The sequence below is a fragment of the Phocoena phocoena genome, chromosome 15 (assembly GCF_963924675.1).
Source record: "Phocoena phocoena chromosome 15, mPhoPho1.1, whole genome shotgun sequence".
Classification (NCBI taxonomy): Eukaryota; Metazoa; Chordata; class Mammalia; order Artiodactyla; family Phocoenidae; genus Phocoena; species Phocoena phocoena.
In genome coordinates this window covers 22,822,032-22,842,766 of record NC_089233.1, presented here as the reverse complement: position 1 = coordinate 22,842,766, position 20,735 = coordinate 22,822,032, and the positions used below count along the sequence as shown (strand labels likewise).

The 20,735-nt window shown below is 53.1% G+C and overlaps 1 protein-coding gene across 2 annotated transcripts; it reads right to left on the bottom strand.

The window, feature by feature from the left end:
• Nucleotides 1–1,185: 1,185 nt before the first annotated feature.
• On the bottom strand, nt 1,186–20,387 carry GPRC5B (G protein-coupled receptor class C group 5 member B). Of its 2 annotated transcripts, XM_065892308.1 has the most exons (4): nt 20,291–20,387; nt 10,342–11,355; nt 2,640–2,749; nt 1,186–1,274 (listed from the first exon to the last, which is right to left on the bottom strand). In XM_065892308.1, exons 2-4 carry the CDS (start codon nt 11,345–11,347, stop codon nt 1,230–1,232), a joined length of 1,161 nt encoding a protein of 386 aa, XP_065748380.1. In that variant the 5' UTR covers nt 11,348–11,355; nt 20,291–20,387; the 3' UTR covers nt 1,186–1,229. The 2 variants fall into 2 exon arrangements, with proteins under 2 accessions (XP_065748380.1, XP_065748381.1); XM_065892309.1 differs by lacking the exon at nt 20,291–20,387 and having other exon boundaries at nt 1,230–1,274; nt 10,342–11,362.
• Nucleotides 20,388–20,735: the final 348 nt, after the last annotated feature.

Below are 20,735 nucleotides of genomic sequence, written 5' to 3'. Positions count from 1 at the left end.
GCCAAATAAAGGAATGACTTGCTGAGGACAGACGGAAATCATGACAGAAACAATGGGCTTTGAAGAGAACCATTTTCATGGAACTTGCAGAAAACCAAGACAAAAATGTCCCCCATACCCTCCCAAAGCAGCAAGAAACCCCCACGTGCTTCACCCCACCCTGGACCTTTCACTACATCCGCAGAGAAGACCCAAGAACTCACTGCTTGCTAGGCAGCAGGCGTTACCTCTCCACCCTGGGGCACCCCTGCCAGGTGACAGCATCATGGGAAATCTGCTGTGGCATTGGCCTCTGGCCAAGCTAGTGCACTCCATCTGAGCTTTTGAAATGGACGTGGGGATAGAACTGGGGAAGGGCTGGAGGAACACTCATGAGGAGGGAAGAGGGAGAGGTGATCAGGGGAGAGACGGCTGGCCCAGCCAGAAACTGCCCCGCAGAAGGAGGCATGCTTGCTTCCTGCCATCAACGGCAGAGCAAGAGGCCCAGAGAAGGAACAGTGGCTGGCTGCCGCTTTCTAAGCCTGATGGTCCCTTCAACTCCCAGACAGCCTTTTCTTCTTTGGCACGTGGCAGGCTCCCTCCACCACTGCTTTTAAAGCTCTCCCCATGATTCGGCTGGGCCTCGCCTCGGAATCACACTCACGATCTCCTTAACTGCTCCTGACCCCCCTGAAATGTGAAAACCAAGAGGCAGGCCTGTGGGAAAGCCACAGTTCATCCTCCTCAGTGAAATGGTCATCTCCAAGAGGCTGCCTGGGGTCCAGCACTTGCTGGGGAGGGGCGATGGTGTGGGATCTCCATGTTCAACCAACATCAGCCCGGCCCACTGGCTGTGAACTTGGTTCTGTTCTACACCCAGAGGATGAAACAGTCTTCTCAGCCACACGTTCGAGTGAGCCTAATCCTATTGCAATTAGCTTTGCTTTAGTTTGCAGGGTTTGAGGTTGGTTTGGTATTAGGGGTGTGTGTGTGTGTGTGGGTGTGGGTGTGTGTGTGTGTGTGTGTGTGTGTGTGTGTGTGTGTGGCAGGGGAGGGGAGGGCAGTCGGTGTTAGCTTTTCAGTTCAGCAGTGTTCACATTTACACAAAATCCCCTTGTCTAGGATTTCCAAATCTCCTGGCTGCGAGGCGGCCTTGTTCAGCTACTGTTACTGATTTCTCCCTCAAGAAAGACACAGCCAGGGAATAAAATCGGTAAGAGAGATTCTTATTCTCTGGAACTTAAAGTCTTTCACCAGAGGTGTCTTCCAGCGTAACTTGGCGGAGCAGTTGGGATCTGGAAACAGGAATAACACACTAAGAACTCCGTGCTTTGCAATGTCAACGTCAGAAACCAGTTTGTTAACAACGTACCATAGATAAGTTACCTTGTCTTTTCTGGGCTGAGTAATTCCCAGGAAAAGCAGCAACCACTATGTGTTATGTACGATGCTCCATTTTGGGGAAGGCCATCTGCCCTCTTCTGTAATCATGAACCTGAACAAATATGTTTCTTTACCCAGAACCCCACCTCACTTTCTAAATCCAGGGTGTTTTTATGCACACTGGCCTTGACCAGACCAGGGGGGCTGAAGAATGACTGATCAGAAGGTTTATCAGAATGATAAGAATGACTGATGGGGCTATTTTCTAACTAAATTTATTAAAACACGCAGGCCAAACGCGTGAAACTTAGGCTTTTCTTGGTGCCCAACAAGAAACAGGCCAATGGATGGCTGGGGGTCTTCACAAACGCAATCCGTGAGCCTGCTTGCTTTGAGCCCATTCCACGCCAATGCAAACGGATGCATCCCATACCATCTGAAGGCCAGGAAAACCAAAGTTCCCTCTAGAGATCAAAGACCATCCCTGACTCACATTAAAAACAAAAAAGTTCAGGTGGAGTTATGGAACTGGCACATGATATAAAGCATGGAAATCCAATTTACACGTGTAAACTGGCTCATGTGCTGTTTCTGAAAGAAGCATGTAGCTATGTTTGGAAATTAAATGTGGGAATGAGAGCGAGCTTTTAGATTGCCAGAGAAAGAAAATGATGTAAGTCCACGGAGGCAAAATGTAAATGGTGACAATTCTGCTGAAGGTCTGTTTGGCATCAGATAGTAAACCTGTTTTTGTGTTCACGGGAGGGAAATGATAATCACTTCAGTTTCTTCAGAAATGTTTTAAGAAGTTGGAACCCAGTACCCAGCTGGGGCACGGTGTGCAGGCAGGGAGCAGGGGACAAGAGAGCTCAACTAGGTTGGATGCTAGCAAAATCTGCCAGGGTTTCGTGACTCTGGGCTTTTCCTAAAAGTCACTTCTGAAGGACAGCATGGACGGGGGCACCTTCTGCATAATGAAAACCAGAGAATTAATTCACTGGGTGCAAGAGCCCCAAAAAACAGGGACTCTTTCAAATGAATCTACAAACGGTCAGCTAAGTACAGGTGGATGTTCCGTGCATGGAGAAAGGGGGTCGAGAGGAAAGGAGAAAAATGGAAGCATTGCATGCATCCTTAGCCGCAAGGGGTGTCGACGTGAGCCGCTGTCTTTGCAGCCCTGTAAGCAGCCTCTGCAGAGCGGTGTGTCCCCATCAAAGCTGCCCCCCAACACTGACCACTCCTAGGCTTCCTGCCAAACATCACCTCCTGATACTTACAGTCCCCCCGTTGAGCACAACGGCCATCTCAGTTGGCTGATACACGTTACTTCTGAACGGAGCGCTGGGTCTGTTTCCCAAGCTGCCATTGCGAAATCCTGTTCGGAGAGCTGAGGGAGGGAGGGAAAGGCAACACCAAAAAAAAAAAAAAAGAAGACACAATTTTGAATTTTGTTTTCTTCCCCTGCAACAACATCACGCTCCAGGCACACACCCCCCCACCCCTCCCCTTTGTCACAAGCCAGATTCAAAACAAAAGTCACAAAGGCGCTTTGTTCTCTGGCTCTCTTGGAGCCTGACCCTTCTCAGTGGGGTTGGGGAGTTTGCAGAATCCAGGGCGCAGGCGGCTCTCAGGGAGGGGACCCCGGGTGGAGCCTCGGGTGGAGCCTCGCCCGGCCCTCCCCTGCCCCCGCAGGCCATGGGTGATGCGGGAGCGCCTGTATCCCTCAGAAGTAGTTTTCTGACAAAAGACCTCCTCACTACTGAGTGCCATCCCTGACAAGTTCAACACCACACTGTGCAACACGGTTTCTGGATACACACAGAGGTGGGCAACCCTGAGACCCTGGACCACAAGTACATGGTAGAAGTCGGACGTCTTCAGGGAAAAGTGACGGGGAAGAGGACAGAGGGGCCCCAGACACATGAGTGGGGTCATTTGTAGACAGGAAAAAAAGGGAGATCTGAAGCAAAGATAGCAAAATATGTCATCACTTTCTACCTCTGAAAGGAGAGTAAATGGTGTTTCTTATTTGCAGTGTACTTTTAGACATCTAAATTTCCTTTTTTTGGTGAAGAAAATAGGATGATACAAAAAGACGTGGTGGAACCGTGAAATGTATATTACTAAGTGAAAGCAGCCAGGCTGTAAAAACTCACTGTATGATTCCAACTATAGTATTCTGGAAAAGGCTAAACTATAGAGACAGTGAAAAGATTAGTGATTGCCAAAGGTTTGGGGGGAGCACAGGGAATTTTTAGGGCATTGGAACTATTCTGGGTGATACTATAATGGTGGAGACATGACATCATGCATTTGTCCAAACCCCTAGAACTGTACAAAGAGTGACCTCTAAGATGTTAATTATGGACTTTAGTTAATAATAATGTATCAATATTGATTCATCCACTGCGACAAATGTAACACTAATGAAAGTTGTTAATAACAGGGAAAAGCAGGGGAGGGGGCAGGCAGGAATTCCCTGTACTTCCTGTTCAAATTTTCTGTACCTAAAACTGCTCTAAAAAATAGTCCATTAAGAAATAACAGAAACAAGAAGCACTATAAAAAAAAATCAAAACAAAACAAAAGTCTTTCTCAATTGTGAGATGCCATTTTACACGGGCACAGAGGGATTAGGTAACTTGCCTAAGGTCACACAGCTGGTAAGAACCAGCATTTGAACCCAAGCAGAGAGAATCTGTGTTCTTGACCATCACACTATTCTGGCCCCAAATACTTTGTTTTTAACCATCACATTTAGTTACTTAGAAGCAATCTGAATTTAAGTGACATTAGGGCAGCGGTCCCCAACCTTTTGGCACTAGGGACCGGTTTCATGGAAGACAATTTTTCCATGGACCGGGGGCAGGGTAGGGGCCGGAGCGGGGCTGGAGGTGGGGGGATGGTTCAGATGGTAATTCGAGCGTTGGGGAGCGATGGGGCGCGATGGGGCGCGATGGGGAGCGATGGGGATGAGGAGCGATAGGGAGCGTTGGGGAGTGTTGGGGCGCGATGGGGAGCGATGGGGCGCAATGGGGAGCGATAGGGAGCGTTGGGGAGCGATGGGGAGCGATGGGGCGCGATGGGGAGCGATGGGGATGAGGAGCGATAGGGAGCGTTGGGGAGCGATGGGGCGCGATGGGGAGCGATGGGGCGCGATGGGGCGCGATGGGGAGCGATGGGGCGCAATGGGGAGCGATGGGGAGTGATGGGAATGAGGAGCGTTAGGGAGCGTTGGGGAGCGTTGGGGAGCGATGGGGAGCGATGGGGAGCGATGGGGAGCGATGGGGCGCGATGGGGAGCGATGGGGCGCGATGGGGAGCGATGGGGAGCGATGGGGAGCGGCAGATGAAGCTTCGCTCGCTCGCCTGCTGCTGTCCCTAATAGGTCACGGACCGCTAAGGACCACTACCAGTCTGCGGCCTGGGGGTTGGGGACCCCTGCATTAGGGGCAGCTCAGCCCAGACTGAACCAAGGCAGGGTGGGGAATGCATGTTCCAAAACAGACTCTTTGCTTTAGCATCTCCAAGCCTTCAACAGCTCCCATGCACAGGCTGACAAGATGACCTTCCTGGGAAGTAGAGAAGCAGACTAGGGGACAGAGTCCATGGACCCTCACTAGTCCCAATTCCTAGCCAAGACCTCCTTGAAAGAGAGGGAAAACCAAACAGCACAGCTTTCCTCATAATGCAGAGACCCTGCTGGCTATGGTGGGGGGATCTGGCTCTAAACCATTCTCTTCAAAAAACAAAGGCTAGACTCTACAGGCCGTCTGTGGGATGCCTTGGCCCAAGGATCCCTCTGTGTAGTGGTTATCTGCTGTTCTCCTCTGGTAAACATCCCTCCCACATTCTAGGTCCTGAGTACTGGCTACAACTGTCTCCTCCCCTGGCCCTGAGGTGGGCATATAATTGGGGCCTGGCCAATCAGGTCCAGTCAGAGCTAATTCTGGGATTGTTCCTCAAGCATCCTGGGAAATGTTCCTCTTTTCTGCTGGGACTCTGTGTAAGCCTAGAGCCGTGTGCTGCCAGGATTCTAACAGAGCCAAGAGCTGGAGAGAGACCAAATCTTGTCATCACTTGAGCTTCCTGGATCTATCCATTTCTGAAGCCTGACCCCCAGTACCTTAGTTCATTGTTGTTTTGTGTTGTTTTGCTTAAATTGCTTCAGAGCAGAGTTTTCCAACTAACACTCCACTCTGACCTGGGTCAGCTCTGAAAGGCAAGTAGGGCTCATCCATAAGGAGGTCCCAACAGGAATTTAAGATCATAGGCTAAATGCCAGTCTTCTCCTGTTTAGACTCTGCAAGTGAGGCGAGATTCGCCCTGCCCCCAAAGCTGACTGACACAGGGCCTTCCACTGGGAAGCGAAGGGGCAGAGTTTAAATAGCCCTTGGCCTAATGAGATCAGAGAGCCCAAATCCCCTAACAGAAGAAAGAACCCTTTTCTTTCTTGCTCCTTTGAAAGGTGAACATTTAATGTACCTTGTTAACGCTTTCCAACATGTGATCTGAAGTGCTATATCCTTCAGGGTATTTTCATCTTCTATCACATACCTCATGCCTTGTTTTCTAATTAATTAATTAATTATTATTATTTTTTTTGGCTGAGTTGGGTCTTTGTTGCTGCACGTGGCCTTCCTCTAGTTGCGGTGCACGGGTTTCTCATTGCAGTGGCTTCTCTTGTGGAGCCCGGGCTCTAGGCACGTGGGCTTCAGTAGCTGTGGCTCACAGGCTCTAGAGCGCAGGCTCAGTAGTTGTGGCGTACGGGCTTAGTTGCTCCGCGGCATGTGGGATCTTCCTGGACCAGGGCTCGAACCCGTTGGCAGGCAGATTCTTAACCACTGCGCCACCAGGGAAGCCCCCCTCCTGCCTTGTTGATACTCATTAAGAAACAGCAGGCTGGCGAGGTCCTACATATCTGAGGTCTCACTGGGGGGTTAGGAAATAAGGGAGCAGTGACTGAGCCACAGTCCAGCCTGGGGAATGCCCTTCCCATCTCGACTTCAGGGATGGACTCTCAAGAGTACAGAGCCTGAAAGGCTGGCTAGATAAAATACAGGAGAAACAGGGCCAACTGTAGCTCCCGGGTAAGGCCCCTTGTGGGGCCTGGTTCCCTAAAATACAAGCTGGCTGAGGTCAGACCAAAGATGAGAACAGCTGTTCTCACCATGGCAAGGGAGGGTGCCCAGGCATTCCCCAGCCAGCAAAGTAGTGTTTCTAGAACAAAGACAATCCTAGCCAGGATGACAATTTAGTCTCTCCCTGTGAGTCTTCCAAGGGAATTGGCTTTGCCTCGTGCCCATGTGAATTTTGGCAGACACACATTTGGAAGGATTGGGCTGTTAAGTCTGAAAACATCCAAGGTTGGTGAAGGGGTGGGGAGATGGGGCGCTCATATAATTGTTCAGGGGAGACTAAATTAGTCCGCCTTTCTGTGGGATGGCATCTGGCAGTATATATCAAGATGGAAAGGTGCAGACTCTTTTGACACATGTGTAGGAGTTAATTGATCAAGGGCACAAACATGGATGGATAAGAACGTTCATTGCAGCATTACTTATACGGAAAGCCAGAAACAAGCAGAATATTCACCAGCTAAGATCAGAAAAATAAATTATGGTACCTCCTAGTGATCTCTGCCTCGTGAAAAGAATACTGTAGCTCTGCTGTCGCCGACCTGGAAAGGCCTCCCTCCGTGATATACTGTTGATTTAAGCAAGCACGTAACAGAAGACCACTTAGACCAGTGGTTTCAACCTGGTTACATCTTAGAAGCACTTGGAGAGCTTAAAATACCTGAGCCCAAACCGACTTACTCAGTCAGAATGAGGGGCAGGCACCCAAGAGATTCTAACGTGCAGACAGGTTAAGAACTGCTCTACGGGATTGGTGGGTGTGTGTGTGTGTGTGTGTGTGCGCGCGCGCGCACTCATCAAGAGATGTCTGGCAAGATGAGAGCAAACAGTCAGCAGTAGTTGCCTTTGGGCAATGGGATTCTGAGCAATTTTTATTATTTTCACTTGCTGAACTCCTACCTGATTATTGTTGATCTTTTGTCATCAGAAAGGAATAATAAAGCTATTTTTGTTTTGGAAAAGAAAGAGGGGAATGAGGGACAACCTCCTTGGCTTTGGAACATAGCATTTGAAACAGAAGGGCCTGTGGGGCACCTCTGGAGACCCTATCACGCCCTGTGCCAGCACTGGTACTCCTGGTACTGACGTGGGTCCCAAATCCCTTAGATCTCTGGATCTTACGTGGATATGACGTACTGGATGCATTTTCACAAGAAAGGATGCACAGGATTCAGAAAACCAACCTTCTCTCTCCCTGCTCTGCTGTGAGCTGTGCTGTGAGCCTGAACAAGTTGCCTGACACTCCTGGACTCAGTTTCCTGCTCTGTAAAATGGGGCCTATAATCCCTGTCTTCTCAGAGAGTCCTAACACATCTGTGAGATGAGGGACACTAAAGTGCTTTAAGAAGAGAAGAGAAATTCTGTGGCAGAGTGGTCAGTGTGTGGGCTCTGGAGTCAGGCCGCCTGGGTTCAAACCCTGGCTCTGCCTCTTGGGCAAGTTGTTCAGCCTCTCCGTGCCTTAGTTTTCTGTCTGCAAAATGGACCTCACTGGGTTATTGTAGGGATTAAATGAGATTAGCCGCTAAAATGCTCAGAATGGTACCTGGTCCATGGTAAGCACCCAGTAGAGGTTAGCCATCCTTACTTTTGAAGCCCCTACTACTTGTGTAGTTCTAGCACCCCCCTTTCACTGCAAGTAAACTAGATTATCGGGTTCAACAACACTGGTTCTTAACTTTCTGGGGATTACGAATGGCTTTGAGAATCTGACAAAGCAACAGACTAATTCCCAATTGGATGTATAAAAATTTACATCCATTTCGAGAGTTCCTGTTACCTTTGAGGTCCAAGGGGAGTCCACGGGTCTCAGATACAGAGGATCCTATTCCAGGAGAAGCCAAGGAAGAGGTGGCTCCACCAGGACCCCAGGAACTGGCCAGGTGCCTGGCCTCTGCTCATCACATGCCCTGAGGGGCCCTCTGGCCTCCCAGTGAGTGATGACCCCCATCCTGACCCTCATCTTCTCCTGGCAATCCACGGAGCCAGCCCCACCAGAGTTGCGGCTCATCCCTGCCAAATCTATTGACAAACAGAGGCTTGCAGGCTCGGGGCTTTCCAGTAAGAAGGGAGCAGCTCTGATAAAGGCCACACCAGGATGTTTGACTCTACCCATGGTGGGGTTGCAGGCGGGGTCGGGCGGTGGGGTGGAAGGTCTGTCATTCTCTCCTGTGGGTCTGGCCAGGAGCAGGGGTTCAGAAGCCGCTGGGCACATCCTGGTGGAGAGGAGGGCTGAGGGTGGCCTTGGAGGACCTGGTGGCTTGATGTGCTTCCCCCCTGCCTGCAGGGGTGGGTGGCTGTGCTCTGGGCCTCGGCACTCAACCCAACAAGGCTGACTTCGTAGTATGACCAGACAGTGGGCACTGCCCAGGCACCTGGGTGAGCATCAGAGAAAAGGGGACCATGACCATCTGGAATGGGCCACCTCCTAGCTGTATGTCATCAGGCAAGACTGAACCTCTTACAGCCTCCATTTATTCATCTGTAAGATGGGGATAATAAGAGACCCTACCTCATCAGGTGGAGCGGTGAACTAATGAGATAATGCAGGTTAAGAAGTTAGAATAGTGCCTGGCGTGGAGGCAGTGTTCAATAAATGGTTATACTAGGTGATTAATTATTACTAGTGCTGCCGCTAATTATTACTGTAGCTCCTGATAAATTTTTAGGTAACTGAGAAAAAGCCATTTTAATTAATCTCAAGTGCTGGGAGCTCAGCCGACTTGCTTTAAGCAACAATTGTAAGAGACTTCTCCAGCGTCTACAGCAGGGGCACCTGGGGCCTGGGCCACCTCCTCTCGGACCTTCCCTCTTGGGAATCCTGCCGCAGCGGTGGCACACAGCCTGGGTGCTCAGACCACCTCTACTCGAAGTGCCCACCAAATCTCTTTTCTGCCATGCGGGCTAATGGAACTTGTTCAGCCCATTTACGGGAGCCCTGGGAGACGCTCATGACAGTGGGAGATAGGAGTTGGTGGACAGATGCCGCAGCCTCCTGTCCTCCGAGGATCGGTTCTGAGGCTCGTTCTACACGTGTCCCTGGCAGGGATGAGCCCCAGCTGCCTGCGGTGGTAACCAGCTCTTTGATGCTCTTGTTCTGGCGTTTCTGCCATCCCAGTCTCATTCTCCCTGGCAGGGGCCACCTCCTAAGTAAACCACCTACAACATCGCAGGCTCTGCTTTCGGGGGAACCCAACCAAGATGCCCATCCAACAAGCCAGGTGCCGTGGGAGCCCCTCAGTATGTTACCCCTCTCAACAGGTCTCTGGGGTACACAAAGCCTTAACATCTAGGAAGTGACAGAGGCAGGATCCCAACCCAGACGTCTGACTCCAGGGCCCAAATTCATAACACTCCTGGAGACAGAGGAAGGAGGGGGGACTGGAACATTGCCCCTCATCATCCCCTGCATCCATCCAGCACATGGGCTGCAATCGTAAACACTTCCAGGGAGCCAGGGACTTAATGTTGATATGTTATAGCGGCCGGGACAGGGAGTGTGGTGAAGAGAAAGTGGATCCCCACCTAAAGGGCCACCACAACTCGGTGAGGGGTAAGAGACAGAGCCTTTGCAGCCAGCTTCACACGACTGCTGCCAGGTGGGAATGGCAGCCCAGCACTGCCAGATCCATATTTGCGAAAAAGGCCAGAAACCTGGCTTTTTATATTAAATGGGTTGATGCTAAATAAGAATGCAGCTCTGGGCCCGTTTCAGCACAGCGGTCAACGTCTGTAGGCTCTGATCTGCCAGGACCATCCCCAGGACCACCCAACCCCGGTGGAGAAAAAGGAGAGCGCACTTTTGCAAAGAACAGCCTAACCCAGCGGGGCGGTGCCCACTTTACCCGCACTGCGTTCATCCATCGAGAAGGCCTTGTTCTCCATGTAGGTCCGCGGCAGCGGCACGTCCTCCTCAAACGCCGTCTCCCGCATCCTCGGCTGCGACGTGTCGAAGTAGTTGGGCGTGTTCTCCTGCGGGGAGGGCAGGATGGTGCAGTGGATCTCTGGGATGGCGTGGAAGATGACGAAGACCCAGCCACTGGCCACCAGCGTGATGGCCAAGGTGGGGTCTCCCCAGGCGTCTCCCTGCCGCAGCTCCGCGTTGCCAAAGAGGTACATGGTCATCCAGGCCACCCAGACGAGCACGGAGAGGAAGGCCGTGACCAGGATGCAGACCCCGTTCTGCTTCCACTTCTTGAACTTGCCGCACAGCGTGAAGAGGGCCAGCCCCAGGGTGGCCACGAGCAGTACCATGTCGTAGATGAGGGCCATCGCGAAGTCCATCGGCTCGTAGGCACAGGCCGGCTTCTCGTCGCGCAGCACGGTCAGCACCAGCCACTCGATGGCGATGATGACCTGCACGAGCATCAGGCACAGGGCCACGCCCACCAGCTGCCAGCCCGACGGGCTCTTGCCGTGGCGGACCAGCCTCCGCACGCGCCACGCCTGGCTCAGCAGGCAGGAGAAGCAGAGCGCGAAGAGGACGCCCCAGAGGAACCGGCGGACGGAGCAGATGGTCTCATCCTCCCGGATGATGAAGGCGAACGTCAGGCCGAAGAGGCCCAGGGTCCCCAGGAGGAAGAGGAAGTGGAGGCCCACGGGGTCCTTCTTCTCCTTGTCCTTGATGAACGGCAGGCGCACCAGGAGGATGAGAATCAGAAGCAGTGTGATCAGGGCGCCCGCCCCCGCCACGGCCTCCACCACGATGCCCCAGATGGTGTCCAGGTCGCACAGGGACACGTACTGAGGAAGAAGGTCCAGCCCGCAGCCCCGGGACGTGCTGGTGTTCTCGGAGGCCCCGGAGGCAATCACGAAGAGCAGGAGGAAAGCAAGCACCTGGTGGGTTCTCATCTTTCTCTCTGACACCATGAACGTTCCAGAAAAGTTGGGGGGAAAAGACCAATTCATTGTAAGACTCCCACTCTCCTGACTTCTTTAAGAAGACCCACCTCACTTCAAACCCGCCAGCCCCCTTCTCCAGGCAGGACAGCCTGGAGGAGGGGCGGGGATTTCGGCCCCCATCTACCCCCTAGCCCGGGCTCAGTGAACAGCCGTGAACCATCAGTGCTAGTGGCTGGAGGAGAGGATGGGAGGGGGACTCACTTTCTCTGGATACTCTTTCATATTCTTTGAATTTGAGGCCATGTCTGAGCTCTTCAAAAATAAGGGAATAAAATGAGACTTGAAGAGACGGTCATGGGCCGAGCGCTCGCTGGGAGAGGGGCACGCACTACCCGTCTCAGTCTCTCAGCGCTAACAGCTGACATTTACCGATGACTCACCCTCGGCCAGGCACTCGACACATCCAGTCCTCACACCGGTGACGGTGACACAACAGTCTTGAGGAGGTTGGGACACCTGCCCAAGGTCACGCCACTCAGCTCCTAGACGCATCCCCTCTTAGAAGCTTCCCAGCGTTTCAAATGTAGTGTGAATGGTCTTCCTGGGTTCCCCCCTTTCCCCCCTCTCCCCTCGCACATCCCACCCCTCCCACAAATATCTGCTGAGAATCCATCCTCTCACTCCAGCCAGCCCACCTCTGCCGGGGATGCCTCCATGCCTCATGGAGTCCACACAGCCGCCAGGAGATGGGCTTATTAACCCCTGTCTCGTCTTCCCCTCCTCCCTCTGCCTAGATTACCCTCCACACCCTGCTTTTATGGAAAACTGCTCCTCCCCACAATGGTCTCAGCTCTAATGTCATCCACTCAGACCTTGGCCAAGGTCACACCCCCATCCCCACCCCCAGCGTCTCTCATCTATTTCTTAGCTCTAATCGCATCTGTCATCTTTTTGCCTGTTTACTTTGTTTCTCCTGTCCCTTCCTCCTCTCCTCCCTTCCTGTCTTTCTTCACCACTAGCTACAGGATGACAGGGACACTGTCTGTCTCGTTCATCAGCATAACCCAGGGTTTCTCAGCCTCGGGCCTCATTCTTCCTTGTCTGGGGGGTTGTCCTGTGCATTGCAGGATGTGTAGCAGCATCACTGGCCTCTACCCACTAGGTGACTGAAGCTCACACCCTCCCCCAATTGTGACAACCTCCCAAGTTTTTAGACACTGCCAGTGTCCCCTGGGGGGAAAATCACCAGGATGAGGACCACTGGTCAAGTACTAGCATAAAAGCACACTAGATGCTTCCTAAATACTGAGTGAATGAGACTTCTCACCAGGACTCTCCTCTACCCACTGCCACCAGCTCCTTGCTTTTGGAGGGAGCCTGGCCTTGGGAAAGCCATGCCTGCACAGCTCTGCAGTGATGTTTCCAGGCGTCTTGAGCCAGACTTATGGCCTTAGCTCCACCCACAGTGAGGCTGTAACCAGCCACCTCCAGGGCAGCTCAGCACATCCCTGGGGCTTTCTTAAGTAAATGCGGTATCGACCACCTCTCTCTCTGCTCCTTGATGGGTTACGGTGAGCAGCTCTGATCCTGCCTTGGCCGCAAGGCCATCAACTGGGATAAATTACTGATGCTGCCGAATGAGAAGGAGCCTGGTACTATATGGACCAGCTTCTTTGCCTATAGATGAAGGAAGGCAGACTGGGAACGGAAGGCATCTGGCAAGAGATGCTCCTGAAACAAGCACCCCAGACACCGGCGATCAGGCCCGTGGTCCTGCCACTATTCGGGGCTCTGCTGCTTCAGTCACTGGAGTGCCACCTCGGCTGTTTACACCTTGTCTACAAACCCACCGTAAGTTATTTACTTAACGGACTCACCAAGTCCTTGAAATCGACTCAAAAGAAAACCCAGCACATTGAAATACTTGTTGATGGAACTCACGTTGCATACCCACTGGCATATCCCAGCGTACCACCTTTAAAAAAATACTGTCCTGGCCAGAGCTGCATCTCACAAGAGCACACTGGGAATCCAAGTTTAAGAACCGGGTATGCTGGAACAAAATGCCATCAGGCCCCCGGTACAGTGCAGTGGATTTCCCCTAGACCTCTCATCAATGGCAAGTGTGACCAGGGGACTTCTCAGCAAGTGACAACAAGACACACCCCAGGCGGCCTCTCTAGGCCACACATCAGCCAGTCTCACCTCCAGGGTGGCTGGGAGAGGACGGGTAGGAATGTGCTTCTGGAGTCTTGACCACCAACCCTCTCCCCAACTCTCCCACCCACCTGCAGGCCGGTGGTTCTCAACCAGGGGCGGCAATTTTGATCCCAAGGGACACTGAGGCATGTCTAGGGACATTTTTGGTTGTCACAACTGGGGAGGGCGGGGTGCAATTGGCATCCAGTGGGTAAGCACCCTCCAATGCCTGAGATGGCTCTCAACACAAAGGAGGATCCGGCCCCACGTGTCAGCAGTGCTGAGGTTGAGAAAGCCTGGTTTATACACCGGAGAACAGAGTTGACGAGGGTGAAGCCAGGAAACCAGCCAGGCCTCTCAGCCTCAGGCCTCAGGTCCTTTCCTCGCAAGAACTTGGGCTTCTTTAGCTGCCTCCCCTCATTCTCTTGGGGGAATCTCCTCTCTCCAGGCCTGCCTACAAATTGGGACTGGGTTCCACCAGCTCGTCCCCCTTCCTGATTGTCCTTCCAGCCACAACAGGAAACCAGTGTGGATGAAGAAAATATCAAGATGGTGACCACGCTTCTGAAATTATGCAGGTTCTTACGGCTGGGGTCCAGGTCTCTAGCTCCGACTCCTTTCTGAGATGGGAAATAGATACACTCTTGCTTTCTGCTTTCATTCCCAAGGTTGGAACCCTCTCCTTCTGGGACAGCTGTTGTTTTTGTTGTCCTGCCTCCGTTTCTCTCATTTCTGAAGAGAGCTCCTGAATTTCCTTTGGAGAGCCGCCTTGAGCCCCAGCTGCAAGCACCCGACCCAGCCTGGCCAATCAGAGCATTTATCCCACCCTTTGGCCACACTGACTGGTTCATGAACAGGCACCTGGCCCCAACCAGACCCATGAGAATCAGTCTTAGGATTTTTGCTAGAATTAACTGGAAAGAGGTTTTCTCTTGTTGTCGGGGTTAATAAGCTAAAAGGATATACACCTGGAGCTGGAGAGGACTTATTTACCATCACAGGGACAGAACCTGTCTGAGAGTAAAACTGACTCACAGGAAATGGCCACGTGATGGACCAGAGTCCTAATACACAGAAAGGCTGGATTCAGTTACGCCTGAAGCCAGATACCCTGGTCTTTGCAGTTCCAGCAGCCAATTAACTTCTCTTTTTTGGATTAAGCCAGTTTGAGATGGGTTTATGTTACTTGCTAACAAGGAAGTTCTATTATACGTCCCACATGATGTGGTCCTCTTCTTCCAGGAAGCCCTCCCTACCCAACATCCAGGCAGCCAGAGGCTTCGATAGGGTCCAAGTAGGTCCCAAGTAGGTCATTTTCATTGCTAAAGATGCCCATGAGGTGACAGCCATCGTTCTACAGAACAATGTCCAGGATGAACAGGAGGGAGGCTACACACCACCTCACAGAATGACGCTGAGTCCAGCTCATCTAGGATTTCTGGGGGGTTCTGCCCTGCAGAGTTTTCTCTTACTGCCATAGTGACCACGACAATGACTGTTAGCTCGCATAGGTGCTCACCATGCACCAGGCCCTCTTCTGTGCGCTTCACATATATTAATACCTTATCATCTGGACAATGACACCACGAGGCAAGTTCTATTACTGTCTCCATTTTACAGGAAATAAAACAGAGAAGCCAGTTGGCTTGTCCAAGGTCACATAGCTAGAAAGTGGTGGAGCCAGGAGACAAACAATTGTACTGTTGTTACTGGGCTCTTACTACAGACCAGGGCTCTGGGAATGTCACACGGTGAGACCTTGCTGGCCAGTCTATCTAAATTAGGTTCCCTCTGCCTCTTCATGCTCTACACCGATACTCCCGATCCTTATCTTCATAGCATGTGCCACAGTTTTCAAATATTTTATTTTATTACTCTTTTGGTCTGATCCCACACACCCAGGCTCTTGTTTGTCTTGTTCTGCACCGATTCCCCAGTGCCTGGCACATGGGCAGGGCTCATGGCCCAGTTGCTGAATCAATCGACTGATTAAACGTGGTCTCCAACCCTCATGTCACCTGGCAGGAAGATGCTCTCATTGTCATTTTATAGAGGAGGGGACTGAGGGCCTGAGAGGCTTAAGTCAAAGTCTGATCTTCAGACTGGCTGCCCGGGAACTTGTTAGAAATGCAGACGCTCAGCAGTGGGCCTGGCCACCTGTGTCTCCACAGCCCTACGATAAGGTCCAGGTGTGCTCAGATGCTTCGGTGCACTGAGGTTTGAGAAGCACGAACATATGCAGTGGGGGAGCCTGGACGATGGCCCGGCAGCTTCCGCCCCACTATCCCTGTCCCAGGCCCAGGGGGCAGTGCTCACTCACGCTCCATCTCACCCACTGTCGGGTAAGCCCCATCCTGCCCCTTCAGCCACCTGGGGCCTCCCCGCTGCTGAGAATGGAGCAGCTCTCCAGGAACCCCAAACTGCACAAAACAAGATTAGAGGTTTGGAGTCAGCCGCAAGGCAGGGCTGATTGGGAAGGGATGAATACATGGCAACAGACCCGTGGGATGTAGGCATGCGGCTCCTCAAAAGGAGTAATGAATAAAGTGATGAATGTGCAAGACTCGGCTCACATACTAATTACTTTGCTGCCAGCCAGGCTCCCAGAAATGTGACTCATTCAGATGCTCTTAAAAACACTGCATCGCACATGCAGGCCCGCGCACACAGGCCCGCGTGCGCGCGCGCACACTCTCTCTCTCTCTCCCCGCAGAGGGGCCAGAAGCTACCGGCAGGTGGTGGAGCAGCATGTTCCTCGCAAGCTGGGGCCTGCAGAGGCTGGAAAGAATGCAGGCAAGATTCCTTGCGCGAGGACAGCGCTGCCTGCCCGAAGGCCACAAGCAGGGCTGCTTCTCCCAGGCTCAATCCTGGCCAAGCAGCATAAACTTCCGGTTTCAAGTTCTGCCCCTGGCACTTGCGAGAACCCTGTGACCATGGGCGGCTGACTTAACCTTACTAGTCTCAGTTTCTTCATCTGCAAAATGGGGGTGATAATACCCATCTTGCAGGGTTCTTGTGAGGATTAAAATAATTAATAATTAGAGTTTAGGACAATAGATAGCATGGGGTAAGCACTTATATAAAATGTTAAATAAAAGATTGGCGAATGCTCTGAGGTTATGAACTTTTCTGACTTTGCTTTTCCAGGAGGGGTGGTTGCCATGGCTGAAACAGGGGCTCACCCAGGTGTTTGTCCACCACTGGTTTCCAGCCTCCCCAGTCACACACGAAGCAGAGAGGTCCCTGAGGTGGTGTGAAGGGGAGAACCCTTTGGGGGTGGTCTACCTTGGAAACTCCCAAACTCTCCTGATCCCCACAGCAGGTGCTCTAAATGGGAGCCTTGCTGTGAAGGTGGTTTTCCAGAGAGGAACCGGTGCTGGAGGACCTGAGGCCAGCCTGCGTGCCCTGAAACTGGGTGTCCCTGTTGAGGAGTCAGAGCCAGACACCCAGAAATGGGACACCAGCCATTCTCCTGGGAACTAGCATCCCTACGTTGCCATCTACCCATATGAAAGGAGACACAAGATATACAAAACTGCTCTGGAACACACCATTCTGACCTGCTTCGCCTCGGGGGCTACCAGCAGAGGAATCTTAAACCCACCTTCTCTAAAGAAGGGGGGAGGCGCTGGAGCACGGAAGGGAAAGAAAAACTAAACAGATCTGGAGGGGCTTTCCTAGCCCTGGGCATGTCTAACAATTCAGTACCCGATGAATACCTGGCACAGGATTTACACTCCCGTCAGTCTCCTCAAGAGTGGAAGACCTCAGTTGGAGGAAAGTCAGACAGAACTGTGTGACATTGGGCATTACTCACTTAACCTCTCTGACCTTCAGTCTCTTCTTCTGTAAAACAAGGATAATGATAGTGCCACTTTCACAAGGCTGATGTGAAACGTACTTAGAAAGTACTCAGCACCGCAGACAGGGAGCATTGGCTCCTGGCTTATTACAATTACGATTCCCATTGTCCTGTTGGGAATACAAAGAGGTAATGCAACTTGGCCAGAGGCTTCCTGGAATTGATGGGCCGAGCCGGAACTAGAACCCACTTCTCCCAACTGCTGACCTCAAGGCCACTGCACCCCTTGTTGGACTCCCTCTGTTGGACAGAAGCCCAGGATAAGGCTGCAGAGTCAGTCCCCTCACACACCCCAGCATCACACTCTGTCCCTGCCCACTCCCATTATAGCCGCTGGTGCATTTCCTGCTCCAGAGGGATGAAACTGTTACAAGGTTTCCTGACATTAAACTATTTCCCAGACTTGCAATCTAACCCTTTGATGTCTTTTGCAAGTTACACCATCTCATAATCTTCAGTTCCCAAGGCCGCCCAGACCACCAGCCTATCTGGGGGCCCTTGGATTTAATAACCCTCACAGGTTAGTAAACAGGGTTGCCAGAACACAGGCTCCGTGAGCCATGAATATGCAAAGCAGCTCCAACCCTGTAAATAAAAGCAATCATTTAAATGCAAATTGCATCCTTGGCTGCCCATTCCAGGGTGGATGGTTCCTCTGAGGCTGTAATTCTGAGAAGAAAATGTGACTAACTCAGAACCCCCAGGAAGCTCTGCATGGAAGTGCTTATGGGGCGTTGGGCTCTGGGTGGGGGCCACTTAGGGGGGGCAAAAACTGCCTAAAAGTGGGAAGTGGGTTTTAAAACCTGACGTACCCCTGGCGTAGGCTTACAGGACCAGCCAGGCTCAAAGCAGTCCCCACAGGTCCCCTTCGGAGGCTCCCGGCGCCTTGCCACCCTCAGAGGCAGAATGAAAAGGAAGCCGCTTTTCGTCTCCTTGTAAAGGTCAGGGGAGCGTTTAAAAATCAGATCTCGTGGCTTTCCACTCCAAATCCTGCAAGGGTTCACCAGTCCAAGGAGAATAAAACCTAAACTCCTTTCCATGGCCCAAAAGATCGTGGTCTGTCTGGTCCCTGCCATCCCCTTTCCAACCCCGCTCTCCACATCTGCCTATGAGCTCCAGCCACAATGGCCTTTGTTCATTTTCTCTGCACTCATTCCCACCTCCAAGCCTTTGCACTTGCGGTGCCCTCTGCCTGGTTCAGTCTTCCCCCTGCGTCTGTCAGTGCCCCCTCCCCCACAGCGGGGCTCCACTAACATGTCACTCCCCAGCACAGTCTTCCCTTATGTGTACATACTCTTGTCACTTTATTTTACAGCACTCTGCTTTCTTTTCCTGGCAACCCTTATCCCAATCAGAAGTTCTAGCTACTTACTATTTATTTACTTATTTAGTGTTCACCCACCTCCCCAGTGCCCTGAGAGCAGGGGCTTATCTGCCACTTCCGTAGCTGGCATATTTATTGAAATAACACATTAACCAATAAAGATTTTGAGCTTCTCTTTCTAACAAAACTGCTTTTCTTGCTGCCTGGGCCCCAAATGGCGACTCCTTCCCACTTCCATCTTTTCCCTCCCCAACTCAGCTGACCCCTTTTCAGACAGAGCAGGGAACAGATAGGAAACTGTTCACTCCGCAGTCTAGGTACAAAACTGGCCCAGTGAAGTGCTCCCAACCGACCATTTGCATTCTATTTACATCCTATTTGCATGCAGTTTTAACTCAAAGTCTGAAATCCTCCAGAGAGCCCCCGCCCGTGGGGAAACTTCTGAATCAAGGTTCCTCGGCTGAAGTTCTAAAGCTTTTGTGCCAAGTCCCTCCCCCACTTCTCTTGTCTTTGCGAGGATTTCCCAGTTCCTCCGGGGCTCTGCTCAGGTGCCCCCCACCCCATGCTGGCGCAGTTGGGCAGCCAATGTGGCGCGTGGCCCGGGGCCCCAGGCGGGGACGCGGCTGCCCGCCACACTCCAGGGGCCTTTGTCCGCGCTCCAAGGAGCCGCCCCTTAGCGAACTGGGGACATGTTGGGTGGGTGTGTGCGTGTGGTGGGGTGTTGGCTAGGCCTGGGAGTGACAGAGCCGGGTAGGAAACCCGCGGGCTGCGCTGGGGCCGTCCTCGGTGGTAAGTCGGTACGCCCCCTCCCTGGCTGGTTGGCCAACTCCCCCAGGCCGAGGAGGGTGCAGGCGGTAGGGATCCCGGGGTGCTTGGCGCTGGAAGCCCGTGTCCCCCAAGTTGGGGGGGGGACGCAGCACAGGGCTGATCCTCACCTCTAGCTTGGCCGCAACAGCAACGCTAACATCCCGCCATTGTATGCATTCGCCCCTCATTTCTTCCCGCAGCCCCAGAGCTCAGCTCTTCTCGCCCGTCGTGTCCCCTCCTTTCCCGCAGTGCGCAGCCACGGCCGGCTGCGAGCTCGGCCCCCTGCCCCTATGGCAGGTGCGGCAGCTCACCCCCCAACTCGGCCCCTGTGCCCCCGGCTCCGTCTGCCCTGTCTGTGCTCAGGCCCCACGGGCTTGCCACGCAGCCCTGCCCGTGGCTGCCCTCACAGGAGTCACTCGGACACGCCTGGACTCCCTTACAGTCCCAGCTGCCCTTTGCCTGTGGTCGCCCCCAGATCCTCCCCAGAGACTTGGATCTCCACCTGGTCCGGGTACATCCCCTCCCCCCATAAAGGTCCCAACTCCCCCCGCCCCCCGCCCCGCCCTCTGCGGCTCGTCTCCCGCCGCACTGTGGTCCCCCCACCCTAATCCCCCAGCTCCCCCAGCAGAATAACCCCTTGGGGGGGGCCTCAGAAAAGCACAAGAAGCAGACCCCACCCCAACCCTCCCAAGTCCACGGCGGGAAAAGTTTCTGGGGTCGCCGCAGCGCCCTCCACCCCACCGGCGCGGCTCGCACTCACCGACCCCCGCGGCCCCGCAGCGCCGATGCTCCTGGTGGCCCTCGGTCCGAGTCACATCTCTGCAGCGCAGCCGTGTCCCCAGCCCAGCGCGCCCGCCCGTCCGACCTCACTGCATCGCACTCACGAGCAGCTGCCGAGCTAGGCGCCCCCTGGCCCGGCCCGCGCTGCTGCAGCCGCCGCGGCTCCGCCCCTCCGGCCGGCCCGCCCCCGGAGCTTCCAAGCCCCGCCCCTCCCCGGCCCAGGCTAGGCTGAGTGTTCCGAAAGCAGCCCCGCGCAATCTCCTTGCTCCTGGCCTGCGGCGCTGAGACGAGCCCTCTCCAGTGTCCCCAGTTAACGAACACCACCCGCACATCTACAGTGCGTCCATAAGCAGTCCGGACGCGCCGGACACATCCCCAGGTTGATCCACTTTCAGAAACACACACATTGAGGGGCTTTCTAAACC

Excerpts from the sequence above, each read along its gene's own strand:
- GPRC5B (XM_065892308.1), bottom strand. The coding sequence starts at position 11,347 with ATGAGAACCCACCAGGTGCTTGCTTTCCTCCTGCTCTTCGTGATTGCC. Across the intron at positions 2,750-10,341 it reads GATGGATGAACGCAGTGCGG|CTCTCCGAACAGGATTTCGC; the intron begins GTAAAGTGGGCA and ends TCCCTCCCTCAG. Across the intron at positions 1,275-2,639 it reads TTGTGCTCAACGGGGGGACT|ATCCCAACTGCTCCGCCAAG; the intron begins GTAAGTATCAGG and ends TCCTGTTTCCAG.